This window comes from Apteryx mantelli, chromosome 15, assembly GCF_036417845.1.
Source record: "Apteryx mantelli isolate bAptMan1 chromosome 15, bAptMan1.hap1, whole genome shotgun sequence".
In the NCBI taxonomy this organism is placed as follows: domain Eukaryota; kingdom Metazoa; phylum Chordata; class Aves; order Apterygiformes; family Apterygidae; genus Apteryx; species Apteryx mantelli.
Window position 1 is genome coordinate 10,756,822 of NC_089992.1, and position 27,107 is coordinate 10,783,928.

Consider the following 27,107-nt stretch of genomic DNA (forward strand, 5'->3'; position numbering starts at 1 on the left):
AGTGATGATGAAGAAAGTAGTTACACAGCTTTCCCTGTGCTGTCATAGGACAACAGATCACTGGCTATAATCACTGGATATGGTTCATGTCATGCTGATTGGGGGGCCCTGGAGCAGTACTGACACTTGATCACTGGCTATATCTCGTGAACAAGAGAGCATCCCTGACACTGAGCTGTCCTAATGTGTGAGAGGCACCCCCAGCCCCTCAGACCCTCCCCTTCAGAAATCTATACCTCAGTCATATAAATCTCTTGGGAATGAGCCTAGGTCCAGGATCGATTGAGGTCTTGACGGCATATTGTGCTCGTTAGCCCTGCTCACTTCTCTAAGTATGGAGAGGCTGGCGGTGGGTGAGGGGGAGCATTCAGCTGGGAGCAGGATGAGTGGATACTCAGACATACAGAACAAATGAAATCGAAATCGTGTGCTAGCTTTCCAGCTCTGTCTCTTTAGAATTTTGTAGTGTTCAAGTACTTGTGCTCCAGGAATATATTGCCTAGACATGTGTTGTCCTTTGTGCGCTTAGTCAATCCATCCTTTGCTTTACTTACTCATATGACTTAACACTATTTATCTTTCTCTATGGCCATTTGTTAATGATTCATAACTATGTTACAAATGTGCTTACAATTAGCCCTCCAGATGTAACACACAGACTACAGCATCGTCAACCAGTCTGGAATGGACAAAGAATCTTCCACTATTCCAGTGATCTTTGCTTCCCCTGCTCCCCACTTAACAAGTCAGCAGCTGGGGGTGGAGCTTTTAGTGTTTTGTAAACATTTATTTTCCATTCGGACCTCTTACATTTTCTGAAGTACTTCCTTTTTTGGTGTATGTTTATTTTTTCTCCCCGTCTTTTGGCATAGGCAAAATTTATCCAATTACTATGAAAAGTCTATTACTTGTTCTCTTCCCCCCTGTGCAAAGGCGCGCACTATTCTAATACCTCCCTCTTGTAGTCAGAAGCCACTGAAGTTCTAGGGAAAACAACTTTTTTAAAACACTGACTCTATAATAGAACTATTCTTTCACAGCTGCACAGCATCTAGGGTCTGTTCATATTCCACTTGAAGGGAACCTGGTTCTATGAACTTTTTCTGCATTTCTTAAAAAGGCTTAAGATAACTGTAAGTACCTTTTGCATCTTTCGCACATTTTCTTTCACTCAATTTTTCTTCTTCCTCAACCAGGACAGCTGCATATGCAGGCTGTGTACAGCCACAGGGAACAGCAGCTCAGGAATCAAGCTCTCCAGAAGTCCAAACTGTACATCTCTTCTGAAGGGGTTCACCGGGAACCAGGTGACAGCTGGAGGCACAGCAAACAGGTATGGTACACATGGGGATAGCATGCTTATTAGGCAGCCTACATGGATTTTGCATGATCAACTTTGTGATGAGCTATGCTTTGAAGTTCAGATTCAGAGAAGGGCAGCGATGTTTGGGGATTGTTCTTTGCAATGCTTCCAGCTGGAGAAGGAGATTCCAGCAAAATAAAACTGTGACCATATAGGGATGTAATGCTTCTCTATTACAATAAGAAATAGCACTTGGAAGATTGGCAGCTTGTATATATCATCTAGCTCTCCAGTGGTCTCTTCCTACTTGCCCTATTAAAGGACAGTGCAGGATGCCACCAGCCTAGCAAGGCCACTGGAAAGCAATGTGAGCCAGAGTTCCTGAAAGGGAGTAAAGCATATAGTCTCTGCTCAACTCACAAGTGCAAAACGGTGATGGGGGGCAACTTTTACCTGGCTTGGGCTGGACTTAAGTTTATACTCAAAGCCCTTGAGCATCCACCTACATACAAGCTGACCAGAACAAGTTTCCAGGCAGGGGAATGAAGGCACAGAGAGGGAATGGCTCACACCCGAGTCATTTGGCTCTAAGAACTAAAGGCGAAATGAGAGCCCAGATAGCAAAGGCAGAGCAGTCAGAACCTAGGAATGCCTTCAAGTAACAGCGCCCATGGCCAGGACAGCACAACCAGCCACATCATGGTATACTGGGTGCCTGGAGAAGGGCTGCTGCCGTACCACAGGAACAGCACCTACCTCAGTGTTATTCTGAGCTACACATCAAGCCTAAGCTTTACCTGTGGATGCAGCTATGTGTGGAAACGCAGCTGTTGATCTGCAAGATTGAGCAGAAGAAAGCAGAAACAGGAGAAAGTTCAAGCAGATGGTTGGGTGCACCAAGCATCAAAACACCTACATCATGGCAGTTCTGTTCAAGGCAAAGGGAGGATTGCAGTTGATCCCTCAAGTTAGTAAGATATGTAGCACAATAGTGACATACATTTCTTTGTCTGTAAAATGATGTGCACATATATGCCTTTTTTCCTTTTTTTTTAAGGGATGGTCATCAAAGCCCAAGGGATGAACTGTTAACACTAAATGGACAATCACTTAAAGATCTGCCCAGCAGAGAGGCTGAATATCTCATTCAGTCAACAACACGGCTGGTGAACATAGCGACGGCTAGCAAAGTAAGCATGAAAGCTGTGGATTTGACAGCATTTGCTTGAGCAACAAGGGGAATTTGTACATCAGACATTTGAAGAACACGGTTTTGCTCTTCCTGACAAAACCCCAAACCTCTTGTGGTCAGACTATGGTAGACTTCAGCATAGCTTTTTCCCAGATAAACAGAGGCTATGGGGAGGCAAAGACCCTGGGAAATCCTAGCAGGGACTGTACAATGCCTTCTTTTAAAAACACATGGCTTGCCAATGTTAATTTTCCGTGTAGAATTTGAGCAAAGGCAGAGGTGGAATAAGGGAAGATCCACAAATCCAGAAGCCAGAGAACAGACTCTGTACTGAAGTAAATTTTTTGCATCTAGGGTCCGTAGCTAGGAAATTCCCATGGTGAATGTTACCGGAGTGTGCTAAGGAGACAGGGAAACAATAGGCAGCATTAACAGGTCAACAACCCCAGATTATCACCAACTCTTTCAGTGGAAAAACCATTTTGATTTTCTTCCTTTCACAGAGTCCATTTCATTGGATTAGACCCGCTTCATTTCAGTCTTCTTGTCCCCTCATCCACACCCCAAACTAGAGGGCACCAAAGGCTTTTCACTTGCAAATTCTGGAGGAGACTCGATGATGACTGGACAGGCTTAGTCTCCTACCATACATTTGCCACTTCGAAGAGAACAGATTTCTGCCAGGGTTTTGTTGAAGGCTTGGTACCTTGACATTCAAGGAAAAAGGCCACCTTCCACTTGTTATCTGCAACAGGGTCACACAAAGATTGATGCTATTATCCTAGGTGGAGAAAACGCTCATTACTGAAGCTGCTATCAGGTATAGGTAAAGTGTGCCTCTTCCTAAGACTGCAGTGCTGTGCACTGTCTCACCCTGATGTCTGCTGGATTTTGCCAAGATTTTTGTTCATTTTCCCTCTTTTAAAATTCTAAGAGGCCAGAGATGAACTATATTAAGCTGCTGCAGTTTAATACCACCCAAGAGACAGGCAGGTGAGCTGTGCATTTAAAGACAAGCCTGCATCAAAATAATTAAGAGTTAATAGCAAAAGCTTTTCAAGCAAGCTGGCTTGTAAGAGCAACACTGCAAAATCAGCTTCACAATGTCTCTTTATGGATCTTTTTTGCATTTCTTATTCTGAAAAGTTCTCCGGGGAAAGGGATGGGGAAGCCCTAGTAGGATTTTTCTACTTGGCAATGCCACCACCTGCTGCTGAAGAGGAAAATTACCATGCATTAGTTCTTGATAAGCTATTGCCAAAAAGCACTACTAAAATTAGGCTTCTAGAAGAAAATACTTGTCTTGGTTGTCTACAGACACATTAGAACATATGGATCCTGCTCTGATGCTATTCTGTGGCCTTCTTAGCCCCTGCAGAATTTCCCTGAGCAAAACACTTTTATATTACAGGTTTTACTGTATTTAAATCATTAGTGCTGTCTGTATTCAATAACATTGTTCTTCCATGACTATGATTCCCTCTGGATCAAGGACATTCCCTGTACCACAATAGACGCAGGACTATTAGGAACCATACACCCCTAGAAACTATTCTTACAAACTGTTACTCAGATGTGATCACTTATTTCTTTTCAAACCGTTTGAAAAATCTGCATATAGAAACCTGAAAGTTTTACCTAAAGGTTTTTAAATGCTAGAATTAGTGGCCATATTTTCCAAAGCAACTGCAAGTTTCCAACTAGAAGAAGTTTTCAGAAAACACTAAAGCCAAGTCCTCCAAGATTTTTAAACATCCAACTACTCTTTTGGCTCAAAGTCATCCCACTGAAATCTGTGAGAATAAGGCACCTATACACCATTGCAAAGCTGGGACTAAGCATTTTCCTTTTAAAAATAAGGCCTTTCTAAGATGATGCAAACTAGGTACCCAAAAGCACCAGTCATCCAAAAATTGGACTAGCATAGTTAGACTCTACCAAGAAATCTAAATAGTAGTTTGTCTGAACTGACAGATGTGAGATGTCCATTAATTTTCTCTCTGTTCTAACTAAAGACCAGAATATTTTCATCTTATTCCTTTGGCAAGTTGTAATCACATATCAAGCAAAGCTTTACACCTTGATGTCCTTTATCATCTACTTTATTTTAAATAATTACTTTTGCTCCAAGTTTTTTGATTCAGGTTGAAACTTGTTACAAGCCAAATTAGGAAGAAATTTTATTTTTAAGTATTTTATATATTTTTTTATTTTCCACAGATGGCGGAATTTCTCCTTAAAACATTCTGGTCTCTCATTTTTAGGAAATGTCAACCTGTAAAGAAAGGCCTTTGGAAATACAAAATGGTTGTTTTCTGCACAGTAAAGCCACCTGTCAACGGACTCGCAGTAACTCAACCAGTAAGTTGCGTGGAAGTAAACCTCTCTCTTATGACACTCGGAGCAGACGGCACAGCACTTCACTGTGCTACAGGGTTGAAAGAAACTGCAGCCGTTGCCCACACTTATTCTGGGCTCCTCTGCTAGGAATTGCTGATACATAAAAGCTGGATGCTCACAATAACCTAAAATCAGGGGGGTTGTGCATAACCATTCTATTTCATATTTTTAAAGGTGCATTTGAAATGGGCTGGTGGACTTCAGGTGAGGGAGGTTTGATTTTTACCATATTAAATACTAGCGGAACTAATTCCACAGTGAGGATTAAAAAGACCATTCTCCTGTCTTCAAAGGGAGATTAGCAACTGGAAAAATAAAGTAAATGAGCACAACGTATCGGTAAGTTGAACAGGCAGAAGTGCTCAGACGTAGGAAGGGTAACGTGGCCACTCTCCCGGTGCCTTGCAGGTGTGAACCCGTACGGGCGAGGGGACGCGGACGGCACGGCGCCCCGCGGAGGAGCCGGGCCTCTCCGGGACCGGCAGCCGCCCGCGCTCGCCACCGGCAGGAAGTCGCTCTCCCAGCAGCTGGACTGCGCCGCAGGCAGAGCCCCAGTAAGTGCGCTGGAAACGGCCCCGAACGCAGGGGAACTAGGCTCGGACGAGGATCCCGGAGTGCCATTTGCAGCCAAGCTTCCTGCCCAAACGCACCTTCCTCACAGGCCCTGCCGGTGGTAGAGAAACCCCCGAGGTCTCTGGCATGGCCGCTGCCTCCGCTTCGTAAGCCCATCCTTCCTCCAGGAGGGGCAGGGCGGCGGGAAAGGCTGGGGGCCAGCAAACCCCCTTTTCCTCAGCCGCTTCCCCCTCGGGTGGCCCCATTCGCAGGGCGCGCGGAGCCCCGGTGTGGGTCTCGCCACCCGGGTGGCTTCCAGGAGCCACCGCGGAGCTCGTCCCCAGGAGGCCCTTCCCGGGCGCCTCCCCGCCGCCGGCCGTGGCCACGCTCCGTGCACCTGGCAGACACAATCCAGGGCCAGAGCCCGGGCCCAGCCGCCGCCAGCCTCCCATGCCACCTCCGCTGGCCCGGGCTTGGCCGCGGTCACCTCGCGGCAGAAAGGGGCCGCGACACCGCTGCTCGCCACCTCTTTGCCAGGCAGAGACGTTCGCGTGCCGCAGCTCCCCGGGCCGGTCTCCGACGCCGGGGGCCTGACCTAGGGGTAGGCGGCGCGAAGAGGTGGCAGACGGAGCGCGACCCTGGCCCAGCAAAGGCCGCGCAGACCTGCCCTCCGCAGCTCGTCACGCAGCCCCCGCGGCGCCCTCCTGCTTCGAGGCCTCGGCTGCCAGGCAGCTCGCCGGCGGAGGCCTTCGTCCTCCGCGGCACCACGGTGCTCGTGCACGTCCCCATCACGGGAGCAGCCAGAAAAACCCCTCGCGCTGAGGGGAGCAAGAGAAATTTGAAAACTTCTGACTTCAGATTCTCTGTTGCAAGAAGATCTGCAACATGGGAATAAGCAATCACCCTGATCTGACAAGAGGTATAATTTTCAGAGAATTACGTTTTTGGTATCACACAACCATCTCCATCTTACTCCCAACCCCATGTTGAATGAATAAGCTTGTTTTCATGTCAAAATCAAGGCTCATTTTCTGGCATATGCGGAAGCTGAGTTTTTGACCGGTGTTCCACACATTTCGACAGCTGTTAGTTTCACTTTGCTGCGTAAACAACTGTGCTGAACTAGCCCCGACTTGTAACCAATGCTGTTAACTCAGGCCCTGCTGAACTTCACAGGTAGCTAGCCTTAGATAATGACTTTTGTCAGAACTTAAATTAGTTTGTAACCCCTAATTCTGCAATGGTCAAAGAGGGGTGTTTCATTAAATATATTATTAAAGGCTTATTAAAATGGGTCAAATCTCAGGGGCTGGAGATAAGTTAAGAAACCTATGGAGAGGAGGGAGGGAAAGCACTTAGAAATCGCTTCCCTTGGTTAGCAAGCAAACGAGGGTGTGCTTCACTGAATTCAGCTGCAGAAAGAAGCCTATGTTATGGCTTAACAGAGTCAGCGCATGGCAGTTTATATTCTGAAGACCTTACACAGGCACTAATTCACATTTTTAGGGAAATGCAGAGAAATGGTGATATGTCCCAATATAGAGTTAGTCAGTAGCAAGACTATGGAAGGAGTTGGAATTTCTTGGTTCTTTGTTCAGTTCTGAGAGGTAAAGATGATAATACCTGTTATGACCCCTAATAGCCAAAAAAGGGATTCTGGCATGGAGTATCAAGGGAGCGCACAATCAAATATACCTTTCTACAGCATTGCACAGTACTTCAAGGGCCAATATTGTAATTTCATGCTGGTTGAATCTAGTTTAGTCACTGCAGGACAATTTCAGTGAGCAGGACTTGAGAGTTTGAGTCCTGTGCATTTAAGAAAGCAAAATACAGAGTAATATTTCTTCAGTCCACTGACTCCTGAATGTATAACGGAAAAAAATATATTTCAGCATAAGAAGTCCAGATTACTCAGCATGGTCATCGGTTCCATGCAAATTGATTAGCTGAAAAACAACTGGCTTTGAAAATGAGAAGGAATTGCTTTTTTTTTTTTTTAACCTCCAGTAACATCCGTCATCAGGAAGAAAATTTGAAGCAAACCAGTTACCCTAATCTATGTCCAAGAATGTTTGGTTCTACACTGAAACTATTATTATTATTTTTTTTATGTTCACAGGCTATTTCAAGGTCATCTAGATCGCTAAGTACAGCACAGCTAATGCATGCATCTTGTGGCTCACAGGCTTCGGTAATCTCAAACATTGTATTGATGAAAGGACAAGGGAAGGTGAGGCTGGCTCTGTTGATTTACCATAAACAGAGTTTTACTTCATTTCCTGAATGTAAGCTGCAAAGACGTCAGTGCAGGGAAGTGACTTTGGGTATTAAGGTTGCCACTTCAAATTCAGGGTTTGCCAGGAGTGGTTAGTTACCATCACCACCTTCTTAACCTTCTGAGGTATATCTGTGAAGCATCCTAGAGACTGCAGGCCAGGTTCTAATGAACACATCCACACCAAGTGAGTAACACCAGCACTGACATTCACTGCTTCTCTTATGGGCAGTTGGAGGTAGGCTTGAAATCACAGATGTCATCCATAAGGTTGCACTACCCCAGCAATCTTAGAGTTTCCTTCAAGTCAGAGTGTTATGAGACCACACAAAACCTCAATAAAACCATGCATATTTGCAAACAGCACAACAGCATCTAGAGAAAGACAGAAAATAGCTCCATGCATAAAAATAGTGTCACTGAAGATGCTTAAAAAGAAAATTGAGAAATTGTAAGCTTAATACATACCTTTTCGGATTTGTTAAAAAGGTTCTGCATTTTTTATAAAAAACTATTTAAGCTGTGAGATTACTGTCAGAAGTCATTCCATGTAATGTGATAAAACACAAGATCATCATATATTGTCTGTATTTTGGGAGCACATAAGGATGTCATGAGCATACTACTTTCACTTTTCATCCAAAGGATGTTAAATGGCTTCAGAGATATATTTTAGTCTCACAATATCCTTTTAAGTTTGGTGGGAGGAGGGCAAAGAATAAGTAAATGAGAAGTGTCTACCTGAACAGATCGGTTGGTGTTGCTTAAACTTACAGCCTGCATTAACTCTGTTTGGTAGAGTATAAGAGAAGTATATCCTCACAAGATATCTGTCTGTGTGTCTGACATTAGCAGTAATATCAAGATCTTGTATGGTGGTTTTATCAATCCCATTTATGGGAAAGAAAATTAAGGAGAAGAAAGAATAAATCAATCTCTCAAAGTAACTTTTTAGTTCAAGGGCAAAATAAAAAAAAAAGAATTTAAACACATTCCTGCCTGTTTATAATAAATTAATTGATTGCAACTGAAGCAAAACCCAAACCCTGAGGGTATTCAGCTGAAATTTTCATTTGCCTTTACTACTGACACTTGGGTGACTATCTTTCCATGGATTATACAATTCTGTTAACTGGTACTGCCCATGTAGCTACTGCAGAAGCAACTGTGAATTTATTTATTATGAGAACTGAACGTGGACTCTCAAACACTGTTTTTCTTCCATAAATTAGGGCTTAGGCTTCAGCATTGTTGGAGGGAAAGACAGCATTTATGGGCCAATAGGCATCTATGTCAAAACCATCTTTCCTGGTGGAGCTGCTGCTGCTGATGGAAGGCTACAAGAAGGTGGGAAATCCTTCCTTCCTCCCTCCTTCCCTTTTCCCACTCCAAATCCCCAAAGAATGGGGGTATTATCTAAGGGCAGATTAAACTGAAGATGAAATGAGCCCAATGTGACATTTACATCTGCCTCCCTTATTGCATTTGCAAGACTCCTTTTGAGTACGTGTCCATCATGCAGCTTACTGTGAACACAATAGAGTAATAGTAACGCAGTGCAATTCTTCCTTCTAAAAACAGGTGATGAAATCCTGGAACTGAATGGAGAATCCATGCATGGATTAACACATTACGATGCTTTACAAAAATTCAAGGTTACGTATTCTCCTCCCAGCGTAATTTCTGCCTTTACACACAAATATGCATGTGAGCTCATCCCATTCTTTCATTTTCTTTTGTTTCTTGCAGGCCAAAAAGGGTCTTCTCACGCTTACAGTCAGGACAAGCTTTAGCACGCCTCATTCTGCTTCCAGTTATCTATCGCCCCACTTGTGTCAGTCACTGAGCTCTAATACATGTATAACCAAAGAAAATAGCTCTTTCAGTTCAGAAAGCACAACATTCTCATTAAACGCTACAAAGCCCAATGACAGAGTCATAATGGAAGTTACCCTAAACAAAGGTAAGTGCTAAAATTAACTGAGCACTGACAAACAAGGCCCTGATTCACAAAACACTGTTCATTTGCTCTCAAAATGTCTTTCTTCACTAACCTGATTCTTTTCCTGAACTGAGGTTTTTTAATACACTAAATTAGATCTCAGTGCTTGCCAGTGCTAACAACTATGTGTCAACAGCAGGCTTTTGCATACCATCTGTCCACAAGAGCCAATCAATCTTTTCTTTTTTCCAGTCAAGCATTGGACTGTCACATGAATATCCTTCACATGAAAAGATAAACCTCTCAGCAAAAACTACCATTAAGCAGATTACAGAACTCTTATCCTTAATTATTCAAATAGTTCATTTCAATCTTGAAATGGCTTAAAAGTAAATAAAACACATACCTATATCTTTTTGTTTTTCTTTCACCTCTTTTCCAACTGTCACACTTTTCTGTTTATAAACAACCACTGGCAGACTGAAATATGCTTTAAAACATGGGACCATAAAGACAAAAAACAAAGCAAAGTCTCCATGGGAAACAGCCTGACTTACCAAACACACAGTATGCGATCTGACATCAAAATGACTGCCCAGCACCAAGAGGGTGAATTCACAGAAATCTTAAGCTGCATTATATAAAACAAAGGGTTTTAGATGGTATCTCAAATAACAGCCAGGCATCACATTTCCTCCTTAATTTTTGTTCTTTTTTTCTATTGTCTCCTTGTAAAGTATTTGAATTATATTGTCATGACAGATATCTTGCAAAATACACCTGCATTTGCACTGTATCTGTAACATGCCAGTAATGAACTGTGAACCAGGTATTGGAACCCAACAATCAATATTGTGTGCATGCCCTTTAAACATTAAAAAAAGGGGGAAAAGAAAAAGGGGGGGAGAAAAAAGAGCAGCAGAAGAGCTGCTAATTTTGAATTTGAAAAATTCATAAACACAAGAACAGGGTTCTGGTTTGTATACACAAAATTAATTAAATTGAAGACAGTTTTAAAAAAGGACTCTCCAATTGCTTGTTTTTACCACTTCTTATGCCTCTTTTTTTATTGATCAATTATTTCAGAGGCAGGTGTTGGCCTTGGAATTGGATTGTGCAGCATTCCTTACTTCCAGTGTATTTCAGGGATTTTTATTCATACCCTCTCACCAGGCTCTGTGGCACATATGGATGGGAGACTCAGGTAGGATGAGAGTGGGTGTTTGTCAGGATATCTCATACTGAAAGTTTTCCACCACTCTGATATATTATGGGTTCATATTTGACCTGTTTCGGCAGGAGGTCCTAATTCTTTCTGGAACTGTTGGATTTACAGCATATATGCTATTCTGTGGGTTCGAGCATGCATATTTGGGATATCTGGGATTTCCATATATATGGCAACCCAGTTGAATTATTGTCTCTTGTCTAGGCTGGGCTAGCTTTGGTGGTCTTAGACAAGCATATAGCATTCTTCTTGGAGAAGATTTCCAAGTGAAAAAGGAGAACATATCTGGAAAACAAACATATGGTATATTCTGGCTTTTATGGGCACTAGCTTTCCTGATGCAAGCTCAAATCCAATCCCTTCTTGTCCAAGGGAAATACAAGTTTGCTGAATTTGCTTTAGCAGGAGCGTAGGAATTCATCCCATAAGATTTATGACCAATTGGTAATGTTGGGCATGTTCAGAATTGAACAGAACACAGCATTTTCAGTGAACCTGTTTTGATTTAACTTCAGGTGCTCTGTAACCCTCATCTCACATTGTACGAAATTCGTATGATTTGAATGAATGCCTTCAGAAGGCCTCTTAATTTCTGTTGGTATTTGCAGTAGAGCAGAGAAGGGCAGCCTCAGTCTCCATGTGGGCCAAAATTGGATTTCATCTGGAAAGACTCAGTCTAAGCAGCAGGCAGTGATTGATCTGGGCAATTGATGGTAACCAGAAATTTTGTATTAACAAGTTATTCCCATGTAGCAGAAACATCGCAAGATTCTGTCTGACCTTAAATAATACTAGCAGACCATAAACACATGAAAAGTGAAGTGTTAACTTGATAGGAAGGGAGGAAGACGTAGGTGGAAACAACAACTGAGCTGCATACAGGAGAAAGATCATAGACCACAAACTTTGCTTTGGTCAATATGCAGAAGGTTCAAAAGCTATATGCAACAGGGCAGTAAGTCAAAGGAAACTTGATGTCCAACTGCTCATTCCCATTTCATTTTCTGTAAAGGGCACAGTGAGACATAATGATTTAATCTGTGATGACATTACAGATCAACCACAGGAATCCGCTTCTTGCATACTTTCATGTGCGTGAGACAAGGTTGGGGGGAAAAAAACTATGCTTTGTTTATATCCTCTCATATTTTTTTAATATCTCTGTAGGTGTGGAGATGAAATCATTGAAATTAATGAATCATCAGTGCAAAATATGACTCTTAATGAAGTTTATGCTGTGCTAAGCCATTGCAGTCCTGGTGCAGTGCAGGTTATTATTAGCAGACACCCGGAACCACAGGTAGCACTCCATATTCGTTCTGTTTTTCAATAAAGCACATACTGATGAACTAATATTAAGTGAGGCAGCGGATGCTAATCTAAAACAGGTGTGAAAATGTTGATAACAGAAAGATGGTGATGTCTTTATAAGCATCACTGCAAGTATGTGAGACATACATTAAGGTACAAACCTGAGATATGCGCTATCTTATATATAATCATGCAAGATTTGAAGATCACTGGAGAGTTTCTATGCTGTGACTAAATAAACTACAGAAATAAGGTTTAAGGTACAAACGCTATATTTCACAGAAAAAAGACTTTAGTCAAGAAAAAATTGGAACTAATTGGAAAATAATTTGAAAGAGGGAACATACTGCCTCAAAAAGAAACAAGAAGTGCTTATACACAGTCTTCCATGATGTAATTAAAACTTAGGTCTTGCCCAGCCAGTATTTGCTATTAATTAATATTAAAGTAAAATATTTTCTTCTTAGGAGATTCTTTTACAAAATGCTTCTTACAAGCACTGTGTAAATGATTATTAAGTTTAAATTGTGCATCAAATTATAATGAAAATATAGTATTAAATTACCTTATACTGGTAAGTCCAGACCTGCCCTTCTAATGAAATATTCAAATTGACATTTAACTTTGAAAGATCCCATTTTATTTAAACAACTAATATGAATGGCACATCTATACAGAAACTTCAGCTATACTGAAATATGTGCAAATATAATGTGTGCACTTCTTTGGCTTTAAATTTAACTGTTACATGATTTGACTAGATCTATTCATTTCAAATAGAGGACTTGCAGGAGCTGGAGGTCTTTGTGAGAGGAATAAAGATTTAAATGTTATCACACAGCAGTCTCATGAGAGTATAATGACACGGTATTTCCTAGGTGTCTGAGCAACAGCTAAAAGAAGCTGTTGCACAAGCTGTGGAAAACAACAGATTTGGAAGGGAGAGACACCAATGGAGTACTGAAGGTAAGGAAATACATACATTCATTGAGACATTGCAATTTTGACTTGAGAATACATATAAGGTCAGTACATGCTGTGATAGAATCCTTGGTAACAGTCAAGTGACCTGGAGCAGAAAGGAAGAGTAGGAAAGCTCAGAGAACAGCACTCTTAACATGCCTTCTAAGGTACATTACCAGAGAGTGATGAGAAGAGACCGCATCTGACTGATCCCCAACAAAGATTTTTATGCAAACTTCCTCTTGCTCATACTTTCCAATTCATAACCACTGCTCAGAGCTTTTCAAACAGCTGTCAGCAGGTGACAGGAGTATGATAGCACAAAACTGCAAGATGCAGGTAATGTCCTGGGGACAAAGAGTTTGTTAATCCCCCTGTGAGGAAAGGCATATTGCGATCATGGTTAGAGCTATTTGCCCAGTTCAGCTATGATATCCTACCATGGCAACACTTTGCAATACGATACTCCTTTCAGCTTCCTTACTTCTAAAAGACTAAGGGTAATAGAACCATCAGCAGTAAACTATATGAATAAAGGTAACATTATTTTGCTGTTCAGTAATTAAGATGTTAACACTTTGACTTTAATTCCTTTTTTGGTGTGATGCACTAATCATATCTATGCATCAACTGATGACGATGTTTAGTTGCAAATCTAATCAGCTGAATCTTAGAAGTAAGCACTTTGCATTTACCTGAATAGACGTTTTGAGCATGTTCCTGATACAGGTGTCAAAAAACTAGAGACAAGCTGGCATGGAAGACACCCATGTGAAAAACATATTGAAAGGAATGCCGCTTATTGCAACCGCAGGACACAGAAGATAATGACCCGCTCCAGCAGTGACAGCAGCTACAACCCCAGGTCATCTTCTAGTAACGGTACTGCTTACCAGCTGACTGACTTGAAGGCAAGGGTACATAGTATTGATGTACCCATTACCAGACAGCCTGGCCTGTTGCACTCATTGTCTGGAAACAATCTGGAGAGAAATTCCCCGCCTACTTGTAGTGAAGGAGGTCGACTCCTACAAAACACTAAGAAATCAACAGAGATCCTCGTTAGAAAACCTAGATCATCAAAGCCAAAACCTCCACCAAGGAAATATTTTAAGCAGGACTGTACAGGTAACGACCAGTATAATGCAGACAGGAAGGAAAAGCTTGTATCAGAAGTGGCTGTATCATCTCCTGCAAACGTTCAGGTAAAGCAAAATTTGCAAGTCTTTTGTGTGGGGGAGGGGAAGGAGGAAGGGAAAGAGATCAGCTGTGTGATGGCAGGAAGAAAGATGAGAAGAGAGAGGGAAAGCGTGCATATGTATGAGAGGACTAGGGGAAGGGGACAAGGTTCTTCTCTTTTGAAAATGGTGTACTTATCTTAGTGAAGCCTGTGTAGTTCTAAACATGATGTCCAAACTAAAACTAACAAGGCAGAGAAGTGCCTCAAGGAAATTTTCTTCCACATCTGAGAATCTGTGTTCAAATCCCAAAGAAGGCAGCAGTGAGAATGAATCCAAGTCCCCCACTGGTGTTCCCAGTGAACATGCGCCACCGGTTCCAGTGGGACTGGAACCACAGTGTCCTGTGGGCTGGGACTGGAGGATTTTGAACAGCCTCTGATGCCAACTGATATGGTTCATCCTGATCTCAAAATTTACTGTGTCAAACTGTTATGAACTAGAGAAGAGTCATGTGAAACAGTTTCTTTGTTTCACTAGCGCATTTCTCTTGAAATAGAAGGACTAGCGTTATGAACAGCAGGTAATTTTGGCCTCATATCTTCTCTGAAACAAGAAGGTATTAAATAAACTCATTTAAATTGTCAGAGACCCACTTTCTTATTTGCTGTTTTTGAAAACTGAGTGTACATTGGTACATTACTAAATTTCAGTTCCCCTCCTATCTAAGATAGGATAGAAAGACAGTGTATCACATTTGCATGACTGAGAGATCTGTGTGTTGAAACAGGCCTGTGGTTTGTTTAAAAAAGGAACCTATTTCCCCTGGGTTTAGTAATATACCAGTAGAAATGAGCAGACCTTAGTGCAATGCAAAACAAACAAGACTGAACTTTCAGTTTTCAAGGTGCACAGTGAAAATAAAATGATACAGCTCAGACTGAAGTCAAGGTATAATGTTAACATCCAAGTTTCAGTTCAGCACCTCATGTAAGGTGACTCTTTCATCATCCTCTAAGAAGAGAGCAGTAGAAGCATGATCATCAACAGCTACTGGAAAATCACCATGCTGGAGTAAAATTCAAGGAACTAACAACTTACTGAATTTTCACTGCACACAACTAATTATCTTATGGCCCTCAGTTATTCTAAGGATTTATTCTTTCTCCTTATCATTAAAATCAATAAACTCTATGAGAAGTCAAGCTCTGTTAATGAAGAGAACTTCCTCTAATAAAGCAGTTAATATATCTCAGGACGGTAGCTGCTGTAAGTGCCCAGGAGAGACAGTTTCTTTCCAGAATGTATTTCAGATCATTAAGAGAAAGATTTGTTACTGCTCTTCACTTCATTCCTTTATTTCTTAAACATTTTGTATTAGCCATTTTGAGGCCTGCATGCAATAGTTTTTGTATGGTGGTTCCACATATTTTTTGGTTCCTTCTTCCTAGCCAAGAATGCCTAACTGATATTTTTGACTGTGCTTTATACTGTGTCAATAAAAAGGTAGGTATAACTGCCATCAGTAAAGCATTGGATCTAACTGTATGTACCTAGTGCTTCCAAATGGCTATTTCACTTCCCTGAATGTCTAATGTCGATGTCTAACAGCTACAGAACACAGGTGCAACTTTCAAAAATGCCCTTAGAAAGCAGGGGATGGAGACAGGTTTTCCTGAAATGAGAAAGTTGCATAATAACCACCACCCCGTTACAGAAATGCTAAGGAATTGTTGAATTACTGATATTTTTAGGACAATCTCATATGATTCTAGACCTTGACTCTCTGCCCTGCTTGGTTTTGCTTTCTATCAGTAATACTGGAGCTTAACTACATAGCAGAGAACACTTCCAAAACAGCAGAGAGCTCTTCCAGAATCGTAGCAGACCAAATGGTAACTTGGTATCAGTTACAAAATAATCAAGTAATTCCAGAGCATCTGCTAGTGATGCATCATTTGCTGCAGCCTCAAACTAATCCTCTCACCCTTTTTTTTTCCAGCCAAAAACAAGAATGGGAGAGCTCTGAAACTGCAGTAATAACTTAAGCTTGTCCAGCTTGCGTTTAAAAGCAAAAAATTTACAATGGAAAAGAGTGTTTTAATATGAAGTTAGAGGAAATTCATTTCTGGCTTTGCTTCACTAGTTTGCAGGAGACTACTGAGTAGCTGTTTTTATAAAAATCTACAATTATGGCAGGCAGTCTTTTATTTTACTATGAAGTGGTAGATGGAGTTATTGAAATTAACTTCATTTATGAGATACTAATTGCATTTTTCTCAGTCTGTTTACAAGTGTACCATAAAATATCACACCAGCTCTCTTGAAATATAGAATGAATTTCAGGATTACATCCCAAGCATAAATGAAACCTTGATTCCTATTCAATATTTCTTTTCAGAGTTAAAAAAAAAAAAGCAAAAAGATGTTTTTCTAAAGACTCATATATAATGGGGTTTGTATAATTGCATTCTGACACACTTCTATTTCCTGTTTGTTCAGCAGGAAGCTGGAGAACCAATGCAAGAAGGACATAAAACTGTTATAACCCACAGTGTCTTTACCACTTCTACAGCAGATGATACTGAACACACAGCTGCTGTTCCAGTGGGCAGAGATCAGGAAAGAAAACCAAACCTAGGTATGTTTCATTCCATAAACTTTAATATGCTGTTTGCAGCTGAACCTAGCATTAGTTTGGATTCCAAAGTGAGTTTCAGACTGACTTCGCCTTCAGCGTTAAACGTAGACTGCACCCATGTCTGTAAACTGCTGGGTGAATAGATGAAATTTTAAACCACTGTTTACAGTGATTAGTTTTTGAAAAAGGGAAAACTACATCAAAAAAAGTACAGTAGATGATTACTGTTAAAAAGTGGAAATGAACATGTATAGTGTTGCTGTGTTTTTTCAGATAACAACTTGCTTATTTATATTAAAATTTAGTTTTTGATTTTAGTATACTGAAGTTTAGTTTTAGCATTGCTAAAAAATGTTTTTATGCATAGTTTTCATTGGAAATAACATTTCAATTTTAGCCTTCTATTTTAACTGCTGTAACCTGTATCATGACTTTAACATGCAAAAACTTCAGATTACCTTCATAAGTTACAGGCCCTTTTAGAAAGGCGATCCTGTACCTAAGCACAGATGAGCCTTGGTTTTCAGCTAATTCCAGTGTCAAGAAACAGAACTTGTGGATCAAGAGTTGCGAATTTAAAAAAAGTATAACTTTTTGGAAACTTAAAAAAAATTTGTTGGAGGCTTGAATGAAATTCAAATTTAGTGAAGTAATAACATTGCATAGGTGAAGGATGGATAAGGAGAATAAGTAGGAGTCTTATTTATAATCAATGTTTCTCTAATACAGGGAATCCTCTTTCATCAATACAACGGCCTGTACTTAAGAGACAAGCACGAGTAGATTATAGTCTTGATACAACTACAGAAGACCCTTGGGTTAGAATTTCTGACTGCATAAAAAGCTTATTTAATCCTACCATGAGTGAAGACAACGGACACTTAGATTTGCAACCTGGCATCAACACAAATGAAGAAAATCAAAATCGAAGCAGCTCAGAGGCAGTTCTGCAGAAATCAGATTCAGAAATAGTCAGTTCAAAAGTGCTAAAATCAGATGCAAATGATGCTGTGAAAAAGGGTCCTCCTGTTGCACCTAAGCCAGCCTGGTTTCGCCAAAGTCTGAAAGGACTGAGGAAAGCAAATTCAGATCAAAAAACGCAAGCAGAGAAAAGTTCTACTGACCTCCAGAGTATTTCCAGCAAAGAATTGCGCTCCAGCTTATCCCATGTCTCTTCTAGGGGATCATCAATTAAACAAAGAATAAGCTCATTTGAATCCTTGAGTGCTCCTCAGTCACCTGAAAAAGTACACCGAAGGCTCAGCCCCAAACCATCTGCTCAAAAGGAACACTCTCCCAATGCCAAAGGGTCGGGAGAGGCTCCAGCCCAATTAACCCAAACCTCTCTCCAACATTCTGAAAATAGCCAACAGCGGTCAAAGTCACCTGTGGTCACGGGGACAAAGAGCCTAGATAGATCTCCCTCTTCCAAGGAGGCCCGAGCTAGTGCAGCTAGCTCAGAGAAAAGCAACAGTGCTAACACTGAAAATTCCTTGGGTCTCCTAACTACGGAAACCACTGCACCTTCCCGTCTAGTATCAGCAACAAAAGCTCAGAGCCTAAGATCACGAAGCTTCCCACTTTCTGCTACCCAGTCCTGTGAGATGATGAAGACATATGATGAAAAATACAGCAAAATCTATTCCATCAGTAGCCAGGTGTCATCCGCTTTAATGAAATCTTTGCTTTGCCTTCCTCAGTCTCCAGTCCCTTCTGGAAACAATGCATGGGAAACTCTGGATACATTGTTGCAGTCCTCTGTGGAGGAGGATGGGACTTCTCTTTCACCCACAAGTGAGACTCATCACTCGGACACTGGATTTTCTCTAAAGTAAGACACCATATTTAAAATTAGACTCCCAGAACAGTATTTGTGAATCTCTGTGCTGCTTAGCTGATAAATTAACATTCTAGGTTGTGGCACGCGATAGTAAAGCACAGACTGAGGTAGGAACTTTTTAAGAGTGCAAAGGATGAATGACTTACACGACTGTTACATTCATTTTTATGTGTTTGTATATGAATTACAAGCTTCCTCCTAGTTAAGGACAAATATCTCCAGCATCTCCATGATTAAGAGGCAGGACTAAAAAAAACAGACCTCACTGCTGCTAATGAAAGGTACGCATTTGCCAGTGAGGAAGCTGAGGGATTTTAATGCATTATTTCAAGATTATGTGAAAAGCTGCTTTCTTGGGACTACGCGCTGCCCAGATAAAGTAGCTGTAGCTAGTCACTGTAATGAGGTCAGTTAAATACCCAGCTACTCCTACCATTTAACTTTAGTGCCAACAACTTGCCAGTCTTTCTGTATGAGTTGTGCAATTACGCTGAGTATCATTGCAATAATATACTTTCTGCGTATAGAGAAGCAAGTCTGGCACTAGTACATGAAGGTGATGTAGCCAGAGTGGGATCTAGGCATTCCCTAAGACACAACAGTACCTGCCTGCCTGGTCTTGCTTCCTACAATGATTCGTATGCATTTCCTGTTAATAATTAGTCAGGATTTCAGAAAACAGCAAAGTGAATAAAGATAATACTTTTGGTAAAATATTTCAAAAGCACATAAGAACCTTCTAAATTCCATCTCAAGAGGCTTTCTGAAAGTATTAATTTTGTAGCTTTCAAAATTCTACTGCACAGGAAAAAAATTAAGTTAGTCCCTGTTTTCTCAGAGAGGATCATTATTTGTTTGATAAGAGTTTGTTGATAAAAATCAAAAGATAGAGACTAAATAACAAAATAAAACTTCTTAATACCTTTTAATAACTTTTGCCAGAAGATTACAGTCTGTGATAGCTAAACAACAAGAAATTTATAGTGGTAATCCAAGTAAACACTAGATTTTGGGTGTCCATCTGAATCTTATATCTGTACTACTTGAATAGCATTTTCTGGGACCAATTAAAAATACATTGAAAATTGCCTTTCTTAGAAAATGGGATCCTTACATACACATCCGTAAATATTTTTTTTTCTTACAAAAAAAAAAAAAGGCCCAAAACCACAACCTCTTTATCTAATCCCAGACTTAACTGGAAAGCACAGAAACACATGAAAATGAGAAATTAAAAAAAATTAAATTAACATAGACATGGGTGCTTTTTAAAGCCAGTTTCAGCCTGGGGCAAAGAGTTTGTTGCTATTCTTTTATGTGGTTAATCCTACTTCTTTCTGTTAGGCTTATATGCTTAATTTATGTAAATATATATTTATATAAATATATATTTATATTTATAGTACTAATTACAGTATCTGCCTTCCTGCTCCAACGTTGCCTCTTCTATGCTTTTGTAGCTATGTTCTGTCATAACTCAGCGCTTCTTTTCTATTCTTTTCTCAACGGCACAGCCTCTCTGAGCTGAGAGAATACACCGTGAGCTTAGCAGACAATGAGAAAGAGGAAGAGAAACAGGAACATGGCTCACCTCAAGCTTCCGGTGCAGCAGGGCAGTCTGTCATCTCTCTACTTTCCCCTGAAGAGCTAGCAAAGCTTATAGAGGAAGTAAAATCACTAGATGAGGCAACCTTAAAGGTAAATCTGCTTCTCCATGCATTCATGATTTTCAGAGGGAGCTGCTGAGTTGACATATCTAGTTAATCTTTGCAACATTACATGATTATAAATAAAACAGTCATAGCAATATGTATCAGTAGTAATGTTTAGCTCTTTGACCAGAAATTTCAAAGAAACCTACAAAGATAGCTAAGCAAGACTAACACCCATTTTACTAATGGGATAACTGAGGTATACAGCAGGTAGGGTCAGAGTATGCAAAAGTAGGCACTAACATTTTGGACGCCTTTATTTTTATTTGGGTTCACAGTCTGAGACACATGATGCCTGATTTTGGGGATACTGAATATCATTTAGTCTTACTGGAGTCATCTAAAATTGTGATAATGCTCAGAATAAGTCAAAATAAAGGCTAAATTTGTTCACTCCAAAACAGCAGAGATTTTTAAAGACAGCCCACACTAAAAGAATAAGCAGATGACATCTAGAACTCTGCACTGAAAATACAGTCTTCTGCTGGCAGCTATGCTCTTGCTGTGTGGGACATTGCAAGATGCCCAAAAGCAGGATAACAACATTAACGTAACAAGAAGCCTTAATTAATATATTTTGTTTTTTAGCTAACTGCAGTGACATGGCTCCTAGGTTAGTCCTGGTTTGCGCCTGTCCTGTTTGGAGCTTGGGTAGTGAATTCATATCTGCCTTTCAGAAGACCAGGTAGACATATTCTTATGTCCTAGACGTATTCTCACTGACTACATCAAACTTTGCAACTACTGAAAAGCATTTGATTATGGCATGAACAGAATATTAGACTCTATTTTCTTAAGAACTTGCTGGAATGTTACAACCAAAAAGCAGTTCAAGAAGCAGAACTAATGAAAGCCGAGTTTCGTATTGATTTGTGTCTCTGGTCAACATCTCACACTGGTGTTTTTAGACCTAATTAGCTGTAAAGTTGTGCTGCACTGGATACAATGGAGACATTAGCCTCTCTCATATCCAGTCCTCCATTTTCATGAAACTATCAGGATAATCTCTTAGAGGCCACTACTCTGCCTGGTTGCAGCTGGCCAGTGGATTCAGTGGTGGAAGGAAACAAAACACAACATCAACGGATGCAACTACAACGGCACACATCCTGAATGGGATTGTGAAATGTGGTCAAGAAAGCCACGTTTCCTTAAGGAACTAGGCTAAATAGGGGTTCTTTCCATAAACTCATCTTTGGGATAACAGTCAGAAACAGCTCACTCTACCTGGGGCTGTTACTAGAACACTGAAAAATAAAACTCTGAGTTACAAGCAATTTTTAAGCCATGACTCTCAGATATCCATGTGAGTTGTATGCCAAAAAAAAAAGAAAGTTTCCCCCTTCTTCAGTGAAAAGGACCTCTGCATAAGTCAGCAATATCTTTTCTACAGTATATGATATTTAAAACCTTTAATTAATTCGATTTATAACCCATATAACCCATTTACTGAAAAAGAATGCTTTTGGAGACAAAATAATAGTTTATAAAATAGGAAATTGATATACAAATATTTGATCAGAAAACAAATACTAAATATATGTCAGTAATGTAAATATTGCTTATGTCCCTAAGCCTCATTACAAAATGCGCGGTAGACAAAAAGAAAATCTGATTTTCCAGTCATCTTGAGGTATGTTAGGATGTTCTTGACATTATTGCCTTCTCTGCCAAGGAATTTGATGATATTCATGTTACAATTCTGCATAAAGAAGAGGACACTGGGCTTGGATTCAGCCTGGCAGGAGGCATTGATCTAGAAAACAAAGTGATAACAGTAAGTGGCATCTTTCTCAAAAAATACTCCTAAAACACACACTCTGTCTAAAAATACATAACTTAATAGGGTTCTACTGCAGGGGCTGGCTTTCAGCATAATGAAAGTAGGCAGCTGTCTGCTGATAGGAACAAAAAAATTACGGTCTAAAGTTGGAAAGGGTGGGATCCTTCTGCACAGAGCTGCACCCCCAGGTTATTGGCAGTGGTGTCTGGTTTTCTCGGGCACAATTCTCCCCAAACAGCTCCTAAAGCCAAGGCCAAACAGCCCACACCCCTCAACAGCAGGAAGCACCGGCCCTCTTGTCCATATGCTTACAGGAGACCCTGCAGGGAGTCAGGCCTACGGAGGAATGAGGTGAATACATGGGCACGTAAGGGCTGGAAACTAGAGACAAGTGTCACATCATCTCCCCTTGACTGGCAGGGCAGAGAGAGGATCAGCAGTAGCGTAGGCAAGGTACTTTCCACGGCAGCACAGCCTTGGCCATCTGACACTGGGGCTGGACAGATTACTTAGCACTGGGAAGCTGCTTGAGAAGGGTTGTACCCAGGAGAACTTCTCTGTACAAAGTCATTCAGCCCTCAGCCCTGGAATGTGCTAGAAGCAACTTCTGCCTGGCAAAGGTAGAAAAGGAAAATGCACATTGTAAAAAGTATTAACTGAGTGATTTAGTGATTTGTCTTTTTTCCTCCTCTGTGTGTGTGTGTGGTGACTGGGGTCTTCAATAGGTTCACAAAGTGTTTCCTAATGGACTAGCATCTCAGGAAGGAACTATTCAGAAAGGAGATGAAGTATTATCCATTAATGGAAAGTCTCTTAAAGGTGCCACTCACAACGATGCCTCAGCAATCATGCGACAGGCCCGACAGCCCAGGCAAGCTGTTGTTGTCACTAGAAAAGCTAAAGATGGAGAAAAATGTCTCAATGTTTCAATTGATTCTAGTACATCTTCAGTAGCAAGTGATGTCTCCCAAGAGTCTGGTGAGTATGTTCAGCGGCATTACCTTGCAGCCCCCATCCATTAAGCGTTTACTCATCACCAGAAATTCTGGCTATTCATGAAGAGCAGCTCAGTGTTGGCTAGATAAACCTGAGAACCATGATTAAAGACAGTACAGTTAATAGAGCGCTCCTGGAACAGATACTTGGAATGACTTTGTTGAGAGGGAAAGAATTAATGGATTTCTAAAATAAAGGAATCTTCAGGGAAAAATAAGCTTCTTCAGTATGAATTTGTGAAGACATACAAAGATTATCAAATATAGTAAAAATATTGAAAGTATATTGACAATTCAATGAACAGTGATTCTTTATTCTATTAATTTCTATTTTACAAGACTTTCTTTGTGGAAGAGAGATAATTTCAAAGCATAATCTGGAAATCTGTAGCCTTATTTGCATACTGCAAGTGAACATTAGTAGCTTTATAGTTAATAACAGTTTCAAAACTAACATCAAGTCAAACATATTTATCCTAAATTTTGTTCATTGAACAGATTTTTCTAATTCTAGTAAACGTTACCAACTTTCCTTTTTATCTTTCCATTCTGCTGTGAGTTCAAAACACAACTTTCTCTCTCCAGTTTCCCAGAGGGTCTTACAATGACAAAAAGAAAAACTAAAAGCTATTTTCTCTTTCATTTAGCAGGTTTTGGTGCCTTTGCAAACAAAACAAATAGAGGTTGATTCTTTGTAACAGATGTTTTAGCTTTTCAGACTATATGGTTCCCATCTGCTAATTTCCCATTTATTTCCAGCAACCGAAGATACAATCTGCACTGTAACTTTAGAAAAAACACCTGCTGGTTTAGGATTCAGTCTGGAAGGAGGGAAGGGCTCTATTCATGGAGATAAACCCATTGTCATCAACAGGATATTTAAAGGTAAACACACTTAAATGTATGCATGGCTGGTCCTTAGCTGATGCAAACTCGTGCAATTCATAACTGACTGCTGATTTATACCCATGAAAATGCTATTTTTTGTAAATACAACATTACCCATTTCAGTCCAGTGTAACTGATTTGCTGCTCTCTCTGCTGAGACCAGGTGGTTTATACCATACATGCTGGTGATCCTTAATGAGAGAAATATTCGTTAAAGTGTCCTCCATACAAAGAATTAAAGGAAATTAATTTTCTTTCCTCAGGGATTGCATCAGAACAAAGCAGCCCTGTTCAGCCTGGTGATGAGCTATTACAAGTGCACACAACTGCGATGCAAGGACTCACTCGTTTTGAAGCATGGAATATAATCAAGGCATTACCCGATGGGCCGATCACAGCTATCATCAAGAGGAAGAATCTGAGCTCTGTTACCGCCAAGTCATCTGAAACTTTGTAGGAAGAGGAATAGACTACCACCAATATTACAAACAAAAAAAAGGTTTCATTACTGAAGGCCATTTGGCCAGCACAGCAAGATATTGTGAAAGTATGTATGAAAAATACATATGATCTTACTGCCAGTTACAGATGTTTTTGCAATTCCAGAACAAGCTGTTTGGGATAAAATGAGAAGATATGCACAAAATGCTCATGATTCTTATTTCAATATTCAGAAACAGATGTTACAAAGTGTAAAATGTTAAAATAATGATTTTATTAATAATATACTGGTTGTAAAATGTGTGACAGCTATAGTACTGTCCTATTTTAGCCATTAACTTAAAAAAATAAGAAACATATTCTGAGGTAAATTTTCAGCCCTGTTCTAATAGTTTTGCTCCCTACCCTGCGTTCACAGAAGAAGGAAATTTGTCTGCAACCCTATAACTAAACACCCTACAGCACAGAAAAAGACTTAAAGGATGTGTAACGGGCAGAGAAATGGGGATGCAAGTCAAAACTACAACAGTCCCTGGAAAACTCCAGCTTTTCTAATCAAACCACAAAACGGTCAAGAGTGCCAAAAATCTGTCTGGAACTTTCTACTAGCAGCTGACAGAACCATCTCAACTCCAGCAGGCAAACACTGGGAAAAAAGGGAGCATATGTAGGTGTTGTAAGGGTGAGGCAGGAAGCTAAGGGTAATGTAGTGGAGGTTTTTCTAATCATTCTCTGGCCTGAGCTCTGAGAGGACTAATGCAGGAGAGTAACAAAGCCATTTAGAACCATGTCTTATCTTCTGCCCACACATAAACTTTGAAATATCATGGTGTTGATTTCATAAGGGAAGTGTCAGTGAGAGTATATGGGAATTAAAGCTTTTGGACCCAAAGGTCCAGAACACTGGAAGTTATTCTAGAAATACTAAATAACTTGGAGACGAATCTATGCTTCAAATCCTGCTGTCAGTATTTTGGGTCTTTAATCATCTGCATGGATCTCTACCAGCAGCATGTTTACCTACAGCAAGATAATCTCGTACACCCATTTGGTCTTCTTTCATTAAAAGGAGAGCTACAATAGCAGATGCTTTGTCCTAGAAGTAGTCAGTCACTAGCTGCATGCCAGATGGCTAAACTGGTTATTGTCCTTGGCTATTCACCTTTCCATACTTCGGAAATTTGTTGCCCTCTTCTTAGGTTACTTAATTTCACCAGACCATAAATTACAGGAGTTCAGAAACTGTTTTATGGACACTTAAGGCAAGGTCCCAGAAATGGCAATTGATGGAAGGAGAAGTAGGATAGATAGCAGAAGGTATTAATCGCATCCAAGCACATAACTTGCTTTGGCCTTTGTTCACAAATCAACTCTATGCTAATCCTGGGAAGAACATTCTTGACAAGCCATCTGCCACCCCCGTCCCCAGACCCCCTTCCAATTGACATGTCTTCTCCAATTAAAAAACCCTCAAAGCAAACGTTCTGCCAACTGAGTAGCAAAATACCAAAATAGGAGAAAAAATAAACTGTAAATCTTTTTGTACATTTTTTAAATGGTACCTACCTGAATCAATCTGTGTTTCTGGCTTAACAGAGTCTAAGTAAACACCTGGTGCATATAAAGGTCCTAAGGTGTTTCAACCACTTGCCTATATCACCAATACAGGAAAAATGTGTATCACTTCTGTACAGTAAAGCAGCACAGTTAAAAGTATTTCCTGTAAAAGCTAGATCACACTTTTTTTAGTCAGCTTTGTGGCTTTAACAACAGAGGTTGTACCAGGTACAGCCATGGCACAGAATGGCTTAAATTAACGTCAATGTCATTTACTGAAGATGTCCTCACTAGAAACAGCTATTTTATTTCATCAAATTAAGAACCGACAGAACAATCAACACAGGTTTGATTTCATGTTTTCCAAAGGCTCTCCTCTCTCCTGTCAACAGTTTTCAGTTTTTGCCTGTCTCTCCATTTCCCGACATCAGCCCAGATCAAAAGCAGAAGTGGAAATACACTGTGTGACTGGCAGCCTTTTCTCTTGGGGAGTCCCCCAACATCTTACAAGATGATCTTTACTAAGACATTCCCATCCCTAACTTGGCAGGGCAGGAAGGCTGCAGTATCTTAAGGGCTCTTAATTCCTTCTGGATAATGTCTTGAACACTCAAAAGAAAGGATCCTTAAATTATTCCAATAAAGAGCCTCCCCTACCATCCTTATTGTTTGAAATAACATAACATACAGCTAATATAAAAAGTCCCTACTGTCAGCAAAAAGTTTACTTGCAGGAATAAAGAGTGGTGATCTGGGCTCTGCTCCTTTAACTTTCTGATATTTAAATTAACAAAAATCATAATCCTTCAAAGACTTGCACAGATGTTGCACATCATGCCTGATTTACAGTACATTTAGATAAATGTGTATTAACCTCTGTAGTAGCAGGGCCCAAACCTCTTC

General features: G+C 40.4%; 1 protein-coding gene across 1 annotated transcript in view; it reads left to right on the forward strand.

Moving 5' to 3' along the window:
• The window catches only part of IL16 (interleukin 16), a 38,750-nt gene extending 13,853 nt beyond the window's left edge, over nucleotides 1–24,897 (forward strand). The window contains exons 3-21 of the mRNA XM_067305277.1: nucleotides 1,197–1,333; nucleotides 2,361–2,493; nucleotides 4,760–4,856; nucleotides 5,304–5,449; nucleotides 7,570–7,680; nucleotides 8,958–9,072; nucleotides 9,307–9,380; nucleotides 9,475–9,688; nucleotides 10,754–10,871; nucleotides 12,063–12,195; nucleotides 13,085–13,172; nucleotides 13,899–14,374; nucleotides 16,850–16,988; nucleotides 17,718–18,819; nucleotides 20,343–20,526; nucleotides 22,216–22,317; nucleotides 23,049–23,301; nucleotides 24,078–24,203; nucleotides 24,470–24,897. Of these exons, the coding sequence (XP_067161378.1) occupies nucleotides 1,197–1,333; nucleotides 2,361–2,493; nucleotides 4,760–4,856; nucleotides 5,304–5,449; nucleotides 7,570–7,680; nucleotides 8,958–9,072; nucleotides 9,307–9,380; nucleotides 9,475–9,688; nucleotides 10,754–10,871; nucleotides 12,063–12,195; nucleotides 13,085–13,172; nucleotides 13,899–14,374; nucleotides 16,850–16,988; nucleotides 17,718–18,819; nucleotides 20,343–20,526; nucleotides 22,216–22,317; nucleotides 23,049–23,301; nucleotides 24,078–24,203; nucleotides 24,470–24,663 (3,942 nt within the window). The 3' untranslated portion in view covers nucleotides 24,664–24,897. The remainder of the gene's footprint in view (nucleotides 1–1,196; nucleotides 1,334–2,360; nucleotides 2,494–4,759; nucleotides 4,857–5,303; nucleotides 5,450–7,569; nucleotides 7,681–8,957; nucleotides 9,073–9,306; nucleotides 9,381–9,474; nucleotides 9,689–10,753; nucleotides 10,872–12,062; nucleotides 12,196–13,084; nucleotides 13,173–13,898; nucleotides 14,375–16,849; nucleotides 16,989–17,717; nucleotides 18,820–20,342; nucleotides 20,527–22,215; nucleotides 22,318–23,048; nucleotides 23,302–24,077; nucleotides 24,204–24,469) is intronic.
• The last annotated feature ends 2,210 nt before the right edge of the window (nucleotides 24,898–27,107 follow it).